This window comes from Sceloporus occidentalis, unplaced genomic scaffold, assembly GCF_023333645.1.
Source record: "Sceloporus occidentalis isolate IW3139 unplaced genomic scaffold, rSceOcc1.0.p SCAF_3, whole genome shotgun sequence".
Taxonomy (NCBI): Eukaryota; Metazoa; Chordata; class Lepidosauria; order Squamata; family Phrynosomatidae; genus Sceloporus; species Sceloporus occidentalis.
Window position 1 is genome coordinate 121909216 of NW_028316983.1, and position 15001 is coordinate 121924216.

Genomic DNA, 15001 nt, shown 5'->3' on the forward strand with positions numbered 1-15001 from the left:
TTAAAATCTCAATAAAACTCAAAACAATTAATATAATCTACAAACAAAATAAAATCACATAAAAAGTAGGACTAAAAATACCAAAATCTCAGTTGTAATGAGTGCAAGCAAAGGGTCAAATGTGAAGAACGTAGCTGAATAGCCCATGGAACTTGCCCATGGCACAAACATTTATTTTTATGCAGATAGTAATTTGATCCATAGTCATTAAATGATTTAGCAATAACAATAGCAAGTACAGTTTGCCCTTTATGTTGGGGATCCATTCCGGACTCCCCGCGTAAAGCAAATACCACCTATGCTTGAGGCCCATTTAAATGAATGGGGCTCATGTAAGCAGCGGCGCGTGCGTGCCATGGGCAAAAGCCCCATTTGTCCCTATGGGACGCGCCGCCCCTTCTCCCTACGTGGCTTTCAGCGTATCCTAAAAGCTGCATAAAGCACACCCGTGTATGACATGGGTGCACTGTACATTTCTATACCGCTTATCAGTGCACTTAAGTACTCCCTAAGCGGTTTACAATGTGTAAACTAATTGCCCCCAACAATCTGGGTACTCATTTTAGTGATCTTGAAAGGATGCAAGCCTGAACCCTTTTGCTGGTATTGAACTCACAACCTTATCGTTTGTGAGTGAGTGGCTGCAGTACAGACATTTAACCACTGTGCTACCAGGGCTCGCTCTTATGATGTTTTACTGAGAAAGCACATAGTGTCTTTATATCATATTGGTTAGTGGAACTAGAAATCACAAAATAGAAATCCCTTCTGGAGGATTAGCGTTTACAATGTCAATTTGGCTTCTGAATTGCAACAGTTAAGATGAGCTGCTAAAATGGTTTATGCTTATGGTTTGCAAAGACAGAAAGAAACAGTTTTGGGGCATAGATCTGTTAGTGGCATTGTGCTTAGTTTTCCTAAAATTTTTAAGAAAAATGCACCTCAAAGAGCCACGATGTTTTGTATGGCATTAAAGAGAGGGGAAATGAAACATTTATGTGTTGATTGAAATGTGTCCATCTATATTTTACAGAGAAACCTCCTTGAGGAAGATTCTGATGAAGAGGAGGACTTTTTTTTGTAAGTATCTCTACTAGAGAACGGCCAATTGAACATAGTCCAGAGTACAGACCACAGTTCCTGAGGCTACAGTAAGGAGGATGGAAGGCACAGTGTTTAATCTTCCACTGTAATATCCAGTGAATCTGGAACTGAATCCCAGGCTGCATCCACAGTGCAGAAATAATCCAGTTTGACACTACTTTTGTCAAGAAATGCAACATGGGATATGCAGTTATAGAAATAAAATATGTATGTGAGAAGCAAAATGACTAAGCATGTATAGACAGAGAAATCACACAGGTGTAAAAGGTGATCTAATTTGGAAGTCTTGGGAGCCAAGGACAAATTTTGGAATGAATATTGGCAACACCTGAGACTTGTTTCATGGACAAGATAATCAGGTCATATTCATGGGTTGGACTTGAGTCTGGGGTGAACAAAGTCAACCAATCATGTGAATGTACACACCCAGTGGGTGGCACCTAACAATAGCTATAATAATTGCCAGTTTTGTTAATGTGATGCTGGTTGTTGTGGATGGTTGTGGTTGATTGGTAGAATTGTGGTAGGATAGTTGGGCATATTCTGAGAGCAAGAATTGTAACTGTATATAGTGTATAGTAGAATAAAATAGTACTTTTGTTTAAGACTACAAAGTCGTTTGGTGTCTTGAGTGAAAACAACAAGAGTCAGCAAATCCTGATGGTGTTAGAGACATCAGAGGAAGAAGAGTGAGAAAGCCTGAAGAGGTTTGTCAGGGTCTTCAGCTTATTCTCAGAAACTCTGCTGCTTTGGAAGAAAGCAATAACCACTGGCCAAAACTGGTCAGCTCAGCTTCATTAACTTGGTGGTGAGTTACAGCCTTAGGTGAAGTGCAACAACTCCCATCATCCCTGACAACTTTAACTGCCATGGCTCAAGCCTATGGAATTCTAGGAATAGTAGTTTGTTGTGGCACCAGAGCTCTCTGACAGAGAAGGCTAAATGTCCCACAAAACTATAATTCCCAGAATTCCATAGCATTGAGCCATGGCAAAATGGTGTCAAACTGTATTATTTCAGCAGTGCGGATGCAACTCTAGATTCCTTGTGGATTGTTTAGTATTGATCTTGCCCAGTTAACATTATGTGATATCATGGTTTTGCTTCCAAAATTAAGTGGAGCAGTGCATGGTTAATTTGGAGCCTTTGCCAGCAGTAGCTGCTATGAATATTTTAGTGTGAGATTGAGCACTGTGCCTTCCCTTCCTCTTACTGTAGCCTCAGGAACCCTACATAAGATACCAAATATGTTGTCTCTAGTAGTCCATCTCTTAATCAGGCTCCAGCTCCAGAAATCTGCCTCTTAACTGGATATGTGGTTTGCTGCTTTTCCACTTGCATAGATAAGTAACAGTTGTCCTCAAGCTTGATCTAAGTATCTGTCCAATCACCTGTGCCATCTCTTTTTAGGAGAGGACCATCGGGTCCAAGGTTTGGGCCTAAGAATGAGAAGATCAGGCAGTAAGTATTTTGTGCCATTTGAAATTTTCCTTTTGCATTTACAATGTGTGTTAAATCTGTAGCTTAATTAAGCTTTCTGACACATCTGGATTGAATTTAGAAGTACACAATTTCTCATGCTAATCCTGTTAACAGCAAGATAAGTTTTATAATACAGACCACCAAGTGTTCTTTTTTAAAAATAATTTTAACATGAACAATGAAATTTACAATGAAAGTAATATACATTCAGAAAATAAAGACAGAAAGAAAGAAAAAAGGAGGGAAAGACAAATAACTAATGCACAATACAGCTCTGATTCCCTCAGTCCTGGCTGTATTAAGAAAAAAGATAAACATATTCTGCCATTACAGATCCAACTAAAAACCATGACCATAGCTTATTCTTTAAATTTCTTACTGCTCAAAAAAAAAATTCTATAAACCATTTCAATGCTTTAAAAAAAGGCTTTAGTTTTGTTTATCCTTTAAAATTTGGCTATTTGGGTTAATTTAGCAACCTTAATAATCCATTTTTCTATTGTCGGTGCTTTAGTCCATTTCCTAGTTTAAGCTAACAATATTCTTGCTTCTGTTGACATATATCTTAGAAGTACAGCGCGCCTGCGTTTTATGCGAGCATGCCATACGCAGGTTTCATTATGCGAGCCCCATTACTTCCGATGGGGTTCCAGCACACACGAAATTCCCCTTATGCAGAGGGATCCGGAACGGATCCCCGTGTTAGGGGAGGGCGCACTGTAATCCATATTTTACTTTCTAGTTGCTTTATCCATAATATTCAAGAAAGTTATTTCTGGAAACATTACAAAATTTACTTTTTAATTTTTTGGATCAACATATAAGTATTTGCCTTCTTACAAGTCCACCACAGATGAAAAAGAAGCCCTCATCTTGACATCTCTAACATTGACTGGAAATATTCTGGGACATTTTCAGCAGCAAATTTGAAGTTAGATTCCATTTATACACCATCTTATACAGGTTTTCTTTTAAGTCACTGCACAATGTAAATTTTATATCTTTGGGCCACATCCCCCCCATACAACCATATGAGCATTATGCTCCAAATTTCAGGTCCATCTTATCATATGTAGGCTCATTGTCTGTCTCTTGTTTCAAAAGCCATTTATACACATTTTTAATTACGTGTTCATAATCTTTATACAATTCTAAGTAAAACTCAAAATCATAGAGTTGCAAAGAGACTACAAGGGCCTCCAGTCCAACGCCCTGCCATGGAGGAAATCGCAATCAAAGCATCCCCAACAAATGGCCATCCAGCCTCTGATTAAAGACCTCCAAAGAAGGAGAGTGCATCACACTCATTGTCTGCATTTCTTTTGTCTAGATTAAATCTGTACAGGCAAACCAGTTAAGATATTTGCTTTCCATAAGAATCACCTCTCTTAATTTAAATTTAAATTAACTTGGAAATTTTGATTAGGGCCCTGCCTTAGCTATGACTCCTTGGCTGGCTATGGACTAATAATTCTCAACCCACTTCCATGTTTGAAATCAAAATGAAAGCACAGTTACCTTCTCATTACATTCCCAACAATGTGGTAAAGTAGTTATTTACCTTATGTTTGGACCCCTAGCTATATGGACTACACTGACATTGATGATTGATTTTGTGTCATATGATTCATGATTGTGTTTGTTTCATCTAGTGTTCAAAACCAGGTTGATGAAGTTATTGATGTCATGCAAGAGAACATCACCAAGGTGATAGAAAGGGGAGAACGGTTGGATGATTTGCAGGACAAGTCAGGTAAAAATGGTTAATGATTTTTTTCATTTTCCCTTGCAGCTTCAAAATGGAGTCCTGGGAGCACTATGTGTTGCATGTTATGAGGTCTGTATGCAGTGCTAGCAAAATCCCAGGCATTGATCACCTACAGGTCTTATGTCTCCTGTTGCAAAGGGCTCCATTTTAAATCTGAAACTCACTTCTAAAACTTGGGACTGAAACTTAGAATTGTATATGCATTTCTAGCTCTGCAGCCATAACATTTCCAAATTCTCCATTATTAGAAAGAGGGATGGTACCAAGTAAGTAATTAGACAAGATTTGACTGTATTTGCAATGTTCCTCCTTAAGGAAACAAATCACATGGAATTCCCTACAACTATTGGTTATTAGTTCTTCTTTTAAAAAGATAAACGGATTCCTTCATCCAGCACTGTTGTATGTTTAATTTATGACCTTTTTCTTATCTGTCATAGAGAGCTTATCAGACAATGCAACAGCTTTTAGCAACCGATCCAAACAGCTCCGAAGACAAATGTGGTGGCGAGGCTGCAAGGTGAGGCCCCAGAGAGGGACTTACTTTGTTTCTTAAAATCATAATGGGCATAAGTTGTAATGGTGACTGTGGCACCAATATATATATTTGTGAATTCTATATGTGATTTGCCCCCCTCTAAACTCTGCAGTTAAAAATAGCTTGAGCATTTGTTCATTTATTTTAACTTTATTTTCAAAACTTATATCCTGTCTCTGAGACAGAGATGTGTTAAACACACAAAGTCAGGAATTTTTATAACAGCTTTAAATAAATTGAGCAATTAAAGTTTGTAAGAACATGAACATTTATTAAAGTCACACAACAAAAGGGATCACACATGCACATACACATTCAATGCTATAGCAGGGGAGGGGTGAGTTCAGGAAGAGAAGGAAGGAAGAGAGAGGCACCGCTGGGAATATTACCTTAGACGTCTTCTCCAAGAAGTCGGATGCAACGTAGGATGGATGGTGGATCACGGCCATGGGAACAGGAAAGAGTGGCCGCGGTGGCTTAAAAGCTGAGATCTGGCGGGCAAAGCTAACTAGAGGCCCGGTGACAGTGAGCTTGGCTTCGTCAGTGATTTCAGAGGAGCAAGGATGCTCTTTGGAATCTCAGGCTCAAACAACTGAATGCTCAAAAGCCCAAAGAGGGGCTGAAAACTCATGGCTTATATAGCGCTGAACATATACTCAGGCGATGTTTGCCTGTGACAAAGGTGTTGATTGCTTGGGCTTTGTTAAGCCAAAAGCTACACAATAGTTGCACAATGCATGGGGTCTGACACCTTTCAGGAGAGCAGCTACCTTGATGGCCGAGCCGTTAAGTTAATCACTGGCTCGTTAAGAAGGAAGCCACAGCTATTGTCTTCCTTGTGCTGGTCCCTGCAACTCTGGTTTTGCAACTCCCCAAACTTCCTCTGGAAGATTTTAATTCTGTCTTTTTCTGAGACCATGCCTTGGCAGGGCAGCTGTCTCCTCACCTTTAAGTTAATGGCGGATTGCTGTGGGGTCATTCAGGGGTCATAGCTTCAGACCGCATGGCACCCAAAATTTTATATAAATCCATACTTGGTAACAGCTTAATCCATTCAGGCATCAAGCTGTTAACATCAACACCTTCAATCAGTTTCTTCATTTGACCTTTTATTTCCATTATCATTTGGCTTTTCATTTCCATTTTTAAATCTTGATTCATTGACATGCTTTCCAAATTCTGGAAGAAACCTTTTGCCTTCTGCATAGAATTTAAAGTATATTTGATTAAGTAAAATGTCACTTCTTCCAATTTCCCAGTCTATATTTTACTCCATTTTGCTTAATCTTATAATATATAATTCTTCTTCATAAAATTCTTGCAAATAAATCTCTATAAACCAGGATCTGTTTACTCTCCATGATCATATTCTTCGGAGAAGAATATGATCATGTGTTATAATCTCTTTTTTTGGGTCACTTCATAAAATAAACTGTCACATCTCTTGGCAAATTAAGTTGTTTTGCAACTCAACAAGTTCAAATTTCATATCTGCTTTACCTCTTCCCAGAAAATGAGCTAAGAGTGCTGTCATTCTTCCATAAATATCCTAATAATACTATTCCTTAATTCCTCTAAAAACCAATGATTTCTCTACCAATTCAGTCAGAGCCCTCTCTTTCTCTGTTTGAAGCCAGTGCTGCTGAAGGTTCTAACAATTTTAACATACGACCCTCCAGGTCAGTTTGAATTCTGATCCTGTCCTCTATTAGCTACCCATGCTAATTTAGTGTCATCTGCAAATCTGATAAATATGTCCTCATGCAAGTCATTGATAAGGATGTTGAATAGCACTAGGCCAAGGACAGAGGTTTTTAAACAAAGCTGGATTGCCATCTGTCGGGAATCTTTTGATTGTGTGTTCTTGTATGGCAGGGAATTGGACTGAATCATCCTTGTGGTCTCTTCCAGCTGTGCTTTTATGATTCTTGGATGTCTGAGGATTGAATATGGAGAAGCTAGAATTACTTTCAAATATCACAGTTCTTTTTGAAGAATTGTTATGTTTTTTGTTTCTAGAGCATATTGTGTCAAAAGGTTAAGCATATGTCAGATTATTTTGGCATTGACTGAATGGCATTCAGTGACAGAATCATCAGACGTACGGTACTCTGGACAGAAATGTCATCAAAATGTATTTATAATTATTTTTCTGCTTTGTTTTAAAAAGTTCAAGTTCCAATGGATAAAATACAGACATGATCAAAATTTGCCTAAAATATCAGAGGCTCAGAAACTGCTGTTTTAGATATCATGGAATCAATTTTAAAAATAAAGTCTAAGAAGCCTCTAAGGCCAGATACATTGTTAGGAGTATATTACAGTGCGCCCTTGCTTTATGCAGAGGATCCGTTCTGGTCTCCCCTGCGTAAAGCAAATTATGTGTATGCTGGAGCCACATTTAAATGAATGTGGTGGTATGGCAGCGCCAAGGGCTCACGCCCCATTCATCCATATGGGACACATTGCCGCTTCCTCCCCGCGTATGATGAAAGCTGCGTAAAAGGGCCCACGTATGATACGGGCACACTGTACAATGTCTTAAAACATTAATTAAAATAATAAATGCATATGAAAATCACATCATGGAATGTTGAAGGGCTTAATTCATCGCAGAAAAGGAAGAGGGTATGCCACTATCCTGGGGAGAAAAACACGAATTTCTCTCCAGGAAACACTCATCTGCAAAAAATTTTTTATATTGACAAAAAATAAAAAATTAGGTAACAAATATATTTTAGCTACAGAACAAAGAAAGGATTGGTGATTTAATCTCCAATATAAGGTTGAAGAACTTTACAGTGATGAAAATTGTCATTTTATAACTTTAGAATATATAGATTCATAGAATCATAGAGTTGGAAGCCAAGTGTCCCATATCCTATATCTGTGCATTTCATTTTTCCGCCCTAAGTGCAGTACCTTATATTTCTCCGTGTTGAAATTCATTTTGTTAGCTTTGGCCCAGCTTTCTAATCCATTAAGGTCATTCTGAACTTTGATCCTATCCTCACGGGTATTAGCTACTCCTCCTAATCTGTTGTCATCTGCAAATTTGATAAGTATGCCCCCAATTCTGTCATTCAAGTCATTGAAGAAAGATGTTGAATAGCACTGGGCCCAGGACAGAGCCCTGTGGGACCCCACTGGTCACTTCTCTCCAGGATGAAAAGGAGCCATTGTTGAGCACCTTTTGGGTTCGGCCGGTCAACCAATTACAAATCTATGTAATAGTTACCTTCTCTGGCCCACATTTCACTAGCTTGTTTACAAGAATGTCATGGGGAACCTTGTCAAAGGCCTTACTGAAATCAAGATATACTATATCCACAGCATTCCCTTCATCTACCAAGCTGGTAATTTTATCAAAAAAGGGATTAGATTTGTCTGGCATGACTTGTTTTTCTGAAACCCATGGTGATTATTTGTGATTATGGCATTGCCTTCTGGATGTTCACAGACTCTCTGTCTAATGATCTGCTCTAGAATCTTTCCTAGAACTGATGTCAGACTAACTGGACGATAATTGTTTGAATCCTCTTTTTTCCCTTTTTGAAGATGGGGACAACGTTTCCCCTCCTCCAGTCTGCTGGACCTCTCCTGTTCTCCAGGAGTTCTCAAAGATTATTGCCAATGGCTCTGATATTATATTTGACAGTTCAATGTTACTATATTATGTACAAAAAATTATTGCAAGCTTAATAAGTGAATTAGGATTTGAGCAGGGGCCAAAATGAATCTGGTGTTCACTGGCCCAATCTGCTACAGCAGCCAACAGTATAGTATGGCTTTGTTTTTAAAATGTGGATGAATGACAAAATTAAATGATTTACCTGACTGGTTTTTCAAGCATTATACCGTTACTGTCTCTGTTTTGAAATGGAATTAAACTTAACATCTCTGTATGCAACAGGGAAGTAACAGCTTGCCATGTGTTTCCATCTCTAGATGAAGGCTATCGTTGCTCTGGTAGCTGTTATTGTCCTGCTAGTGATTATTGGTGAGTAATTCAGTTGATACTTTGTTCTGAACTTCAGAGTTGAAAATCTTCCAGTGTGTGAAATGGCACAAAGAGAGCAAACTTAGTTTGCTGTAATATAATGTGACTTTGGATACATCTCAATGTGCTGGTTCACCCTTCCCAGTTGGGAGTTTATGGGGTGAAATTGGCCCCCATTTGATGCATAGTTGCCCACTCCTTATTAAAGCTATTTAGGTATAGATGTGATCAGTAATGAACATGGGGACAACATTGGGGATCTTAGCATACAACAGCCTAAATTATGCAAAGTGTTCAAGTAGGAAAAGCAGTTTACAGCATAATCCTACATTTGTTGTGTAAATAAAGTTTTCTTCTTGGACAGTGTTAAGACTGCAGTCTTACTTTATATTGTACAAATAAGCTTTGTTGCATCTTTTGCCCAATACCCTACTCTATTTCAAATGGCACTCTGCTTATATGGCAACAGTTTGAATGGATGAATGCTCACAAATGTCAGGGACATCCTTAAGCATGCATGAGTCCTCGGTGTGATGTGGCAGATAGAAAAATGAATGTGATTCTAGGCTGAATTAAGAGGAGTATTGATTCTGTATCAAGGAAAGTAATAATGTCACTTTATTCTGCTTAGTTAGACTTCACCTTGAATACTGTGTCCAGGTCTGGGCACCATAATTTAAGAATGATTTGGACAAGCTGGAATTTGTCCAGAGGAGGACGATGAAAATGATGAAAGGTCTGGCAACCATGCCCTATAAGGAGCTGGGGAAACCTAGGAAATAGAAGGTTAAAAGATGACATGATAGCTACATTTAAATATTTGATATGATTTCATATTGGAACAAGCTTATTATGACATGGATTCAAACTGCAGGAAAAGAGATTCCACCTAAACATTAGGAAAAACTTCCTGATGGTTGTAGCCAAAATCTACGTAGGGGAATTTTACTTAGCTCAAATTGAGAGGGGGTCAGTTACAAGTGTAGTAGATTTCTTTTCCTTAGAGAGCCTCAGGAGTCATGACTGAAAAGGAAACAGTTTATTTAGCTGCAGCATTCCCAGCAGGAAATTCATCCAAATTACTGGGACCTTGAATTCAAATTGAACCCAGTTTTTATAGCATTTTGACCAAAGAAAATTACAAATCACATTTCATTGGTTGCATTGAATTAAACATTTACACCCCTGTGTATTCATTGGATATTCTAACATACATCTTTATTCCTCGTGGGTTAGCCATCAATCAATCTTTTATCTTTTTTTATTTCTATCCCGCTTATTTGTAAGAAACAATCAAAGCAGCTTCCAACAGTTAAAATAATATGGATAATAATAATAATAATAATAATAATAATAATAATACAGTCATCCCTCCATATTTGCAGATTTGATATTTGCGGATTTGATATTTGCGGATTTGATTATTCACGGATTTCATTAATATGTTCTCTCTAGGACTGTCTAGGTCCTCCAGTGCAGCTCTGTGGTCAACTTTAACTAAAAGTTGCACTGAAAGACCATTTGTAGCTACACCAGTGCCATTCTGTGGTCAGTGTATGTTGGACATTGACCACAGAGTTGCACTGGAGGACCTAGAGATTCCTAGAGAGGTGTCCTCTCAGGTAAAAACAGTGTTTTTGTTATTTGCGATTTTCCATATTCATGGGGGTGTTGTTCCCCTAACCCTAGCGAATATGGGGGGACAACTGTAATACGAATATATACAGAGCCCCCCCCCTTAAAAAAGAATTAAACCATTCTAAGATTAAAACTTCAAACAATAAAATCAACCCAGTTATATTACAATAATAGAATAACACAATAGCAGTGGGCAGAATCATCACGGCCGGGATTACACAAATACGCAGATGCACCAAGTATGGGGAATCTATGCGTGGTTGGGTACTATTCCGGGAAGGCCTGTTGGAAGAGATCAGTCTTGACCGTTTTTTTAAAGCTATATAGGTTGGATATTTGACGAATCTCATCCAGCAGGCTGTTCCATAGGGTGGGAGCAACAGCGGGGAAAGTCCTTTGGGAGGTCGCCATCAGTTTAGTCCTTACGGGTTGCAATAAATTCCTCCCAGAGGATCTGAGTGCACAGGGCGGATTATATGGAAGCAGGCGATTCCTTAGATAGGTTCAGTCCAATCCATGTAGGGCTTTAAAGGTGATAACCAACACATTGTACTGTGCCTGGAAACTAATAGGCAGCCAGTGGAGTGACTTCAATATTGGTGTAATATGGTCACTCCTAGTTGTTCCAGGCTGCCATATTCTGTACCAGTTGAAGTTTCCGGACTAGGCACAAGGGTAGCCCCATGTAGAGCGCATTGCAAAAATCAAGTCATGAGGTCACCAGCACGTGTACTACAGTTTCAAGGTCACCCGGTTCCAGGAAAGGGTGCAGCTGGTGTATCAGCCAAAGCTGGTAACAGGCACTTTTGACCGTCGCATTCACTTGATTTCTCATATGAAGCGAGTGATCAAGAAGCATCCCCAGACTGTGAACACAGTCCTTCAAGTTACCTTAAGTAACTCCGTTTTGTCTGGTTTCAACTTGAGCTTGTTTTCCCTCATCCAGTCCATTACTGGCTCAAGGCACTGATTGAGGAGAGAAATATCATCTGTCGTCGTCGCTGTTGACTGAGACATGGAGAAATATGTATAACAACACCCAGCGGCTTCATATAAATGTTAAATAGCATCGCGGAGAAAATGGTGACCTGAGGGATGCCACAATTGAGCTCCGTTTTTGAAGAGCAACCGTCCTTGAGCATCACCCTCTGGAATCTGCCTGAGAGGAAGGAATGGAACCACTACAAAGCAGTGCTTCCAATTCTTAACTCTCTCAGGCTTTCCAAGAGGATGTCATGGTCTATTGTGTCAAATGCCACTGAGAGGTCTAATAGCACAAACAGGATCATGCTTCCTCTGTCGATGCTTAGATGAAGGTCATCAGTTAAGGCAACCATGGCAATCTCCATCCCATATCCAGTTCTGAAGCCAGTTTGAAATGGATCCAGAAAATTGTTTTTATCCAAGACTGCTTGGAGATGAAGAGCGAAAGCTCAAAAATGGCAGGTGGAATACAGGCCTATAATTTTTCATGTCCAGGGTGTCCAGGGAAGGTTTTTTTCAGGAGTGGTCTAACGACCGCTTCTTTTAAAGCAGATGGTACATGACCTTCCCTAAGGGAAGCATTGGTGACACCTCTAAGAAATGCCATCAAGGCATCACCCCCCTGGATGGCCAGCCATGATGGGCAGGGATCGAGTGAGCATGTTGTATTCCTCACCTTTCAAGGATCTTGTCCACATCATCAGGACTCACAAGCTCAAACTGATCCAGTCTAATCTCATAAACGGGTTGACTGGACACCTCATCAGTTGACTTTGCCTCAACACTGGCATCCAATTAGGCACTTATCTAAGAGATTTTACCTGAAAAATAGTTGTTAAATGTGTCACAATAGGCTGTTGTTGGGTTGAGTAAAGGGTTCTGGGTAGATGGCATCACCGTCAGTTCCCTCACCACCCTAAACAGTTCTGCCGGACGAGACTTTGCAGATGCAATGTGGGCAGACAAGGAGGATCTCCTTGTTGCCTTTATTGCCTCTCTATAAGAAAAAATAAATTTCTTAAGATGAGTTCTGTCGGATAGGAGTCCAGTTTTCCACCAGTCTTACTCTAGTTGTCCCACTCGCTTCATGTTCTTTAGCTCTCTGGTATACCAGGGTTTTCAATTCAAAGCGGGTAGGAAAGGATGCTTGGGAGCAATTGTGTCGATAGCCTTGGTAATATTGATGTTCATGTATTCACCAAGGCTTCGAAAGACTCACCGGCATTATCAACCAATAAACCCTCTAGGGCTTTTTGGAAACCAGATGGTTCCATTAGCCTTTGAGGACGGACCATCCTAATAGGTCCTCCACCCCCAACGGGGCAGACAGTGGCTCTTAGTTGTACCCTGACCAGGAAATGATTCGTCCATGACCATGAGGAGGTATCATCCACCTCCGCCCATGGATATTCCTGTTCCGTACAGAACGCATCGAGAGTATGACCCGCGCAATGCGTAGACCCGGTAACCAATTGGGATAGGCCCATGGTTGTCATGGATTACATGAACTTCTGAGCCGCACCTGTTAAACTGGTCTCAAGTGGGATGGTGAAGTTGCCCAGAACTAAAAGTCTGGGCGACTCCAACAGCAACTCCGAAGCCAGCTGTGTCAGCTTGGATAGGGAGTCTGTTAAGCAACGGGTGGACGGTATACCAACAGAATCCCTATACTATCCCTAGTCTTCAGGCTTAGGTATATACATTTGAAGTGGTCGGTCTTTCGGACAGGTATCCTGGTCAAAGTGATGCTATCTCTATAAACCAGAGCCACTCCGCCCCCTCGCCCACTTTCCCTTACCTGCTCCATGACAGAGTACCTGGCTGGGAGGCCTTGATTCCAAGTGATGGCACTATCCTCTCCCAGCCAGGTCTCTGTAAGGCAAGCCAGATTGGCTTTTTCATCCTCAAGGAGGTCATAGAAGATATGCGACTTGTTTTTAACCGATCTAGTATTGCAAAGGAGCAGAGTAAGGTTCTGTGGCAGGGTTGATAAGCTCCCCATCCTATTTTGGGTAACAGAGTGAACTGAAGGCGGGATCGCTTTCAGACATTGATCCCATCATCATTTGTAACAAAATTTCGCCCTGTTATCGCCATATCTTCCTTTGCCCCCTACAACTTCAATTTTTGCTCCCACATTATCCCCAGCTATCTCATTTCCCCCATCTCCCTTGGGTCCTATCATATTGTTAACCAGTATTCCCAGGGAACGGTGGGGTGAGATCTAATTTAATCCTCACTGTTGTTCAATATTAATTCTGCCCACCGCCTGCCCTTTTGTCCAATGGGTTAAGAAAAGAAATAATGGACAGGGTCCCGGCAGAATTTTGTTTTTTGTGCGTCCACCGATCTTTGCCAGGTGGAGACAGGAGCCTACCTCCGATTGGGGCTGGGAAGGAGGTAGGCCTACCTCCTTCCCAGCCCCACTCGGAGGTAGGCTCCCGTCTTGGCTTTGGCTGGCGCTGGTCTTCTTGGGCTGGAGAGGCGGTGTTTTAAATCTGCCGCCTCAGCAACGCCCACTTGCTGCTTGCTTTGGCTGTCCGCCACACTTTGCCTGATGGAGTGGGACTGGGAAGGAGGTAGGTTCCTGTCTCCCATCTTGGCTTTGGCTGGAGCTGGTTTTCCTGGGCTGGAGAGGTGGCGTTTTAAATTTGTTAAGTCATTAGCCGACTCACCGGGTGAGATATCTAGGCAATCGTTGCTCAGTCTTCTGATTATGGAGGTGATGATGATCCTATTTGCAATTCCCAAACTACCTGCTGGGCTAGCCCTAGGGGTATTGTTCCCAAAAGGTCCCATTAGGCTGACCTCACCTGGGTGTTGTGTGTACATGTCTCTCCGCCCTGAGGATTATGGCGGACTGCGTGGCAGGGCCCATCTGGGGTCACGTGGAATACCGCACACACCAGAATTCAGAAAAATGCACTTTGGCTAACATGGTAAGAGCTGTTTGACAGTTGAACACATTGTCTTGGAGTGTGGTGGAGTGTCCTTTGGAGATTTTTAAACAGAGGCTGGATGGTCATCTGTCAGGGGTGCTTTGATTGTGTGTTTCTGCACAGCAGGAGTTTGGACTGGATAGCCCTTGTGATCTCTTCCAAGTCTGTAGTTCTATGAAAGATACGTAAGTGAGTGTTGTAAACATGGGAAAATATTGAAGTATTAAGGGTTCTTTGATTTGGCTTGGACTGTGATCCTTCTTATAACTGCATTTCATCCTCTAGAGATGGCACATTTTTTTTTGAGGCATATATGTTAGGGGTTAAATCCAGCACACTGAGAAATGCTTAGATGTGTGTGTGACCATGAGCATCCAGCACCAGAAGGACAAGGCTGATTAGCCACAGCTGATGCTCATAGACACAAGATCACTCTGCTTGCCTACGTGCAGCAAAGCCTGGATGATGAAACATGTGTCTGCATGGACAGGGGGACACTTTACAGTGTGGGACAGGAAGTGGCTGAGTTTGTGAAATCGCATGGTCTG

General features: G+C 40.9%; 1 protein-coding gene across 3 annotated transcripts in view; it reads left to right on the top strand.

The window, feature by feature from the left end:
* LOC149316680 (vesicle-associated membrane protein 4) overlaps positions 1-15001 on the top strand; it is a 28019-nt gene that overhangs the window by 8697 nt on the left and 4321 nt on the right. For all 3 annotated transcript variants that reach the window (XM_089516023.1, XM_089516022.1, XM_089516021.1), the window contains exons 3-7: positions 1034-1080; positions 2515-2565; positions 4239-4339; positions 4795-4874; positions 8841-8892. In XM_089516023.1, the coding sequence (XP_089372149.1) occupies positions 1034-1080; positions 2515-2565; positions 4239-4339; positions 4795-4874; positions 8841-8892 (331 nt within the window). The remainder of the gene's footprint in view (positions 1-1033; positions 1081-2514; positions 2566-4238; positions 4340-4794; positions 4875-8840; positions 8893-15001) is intronic.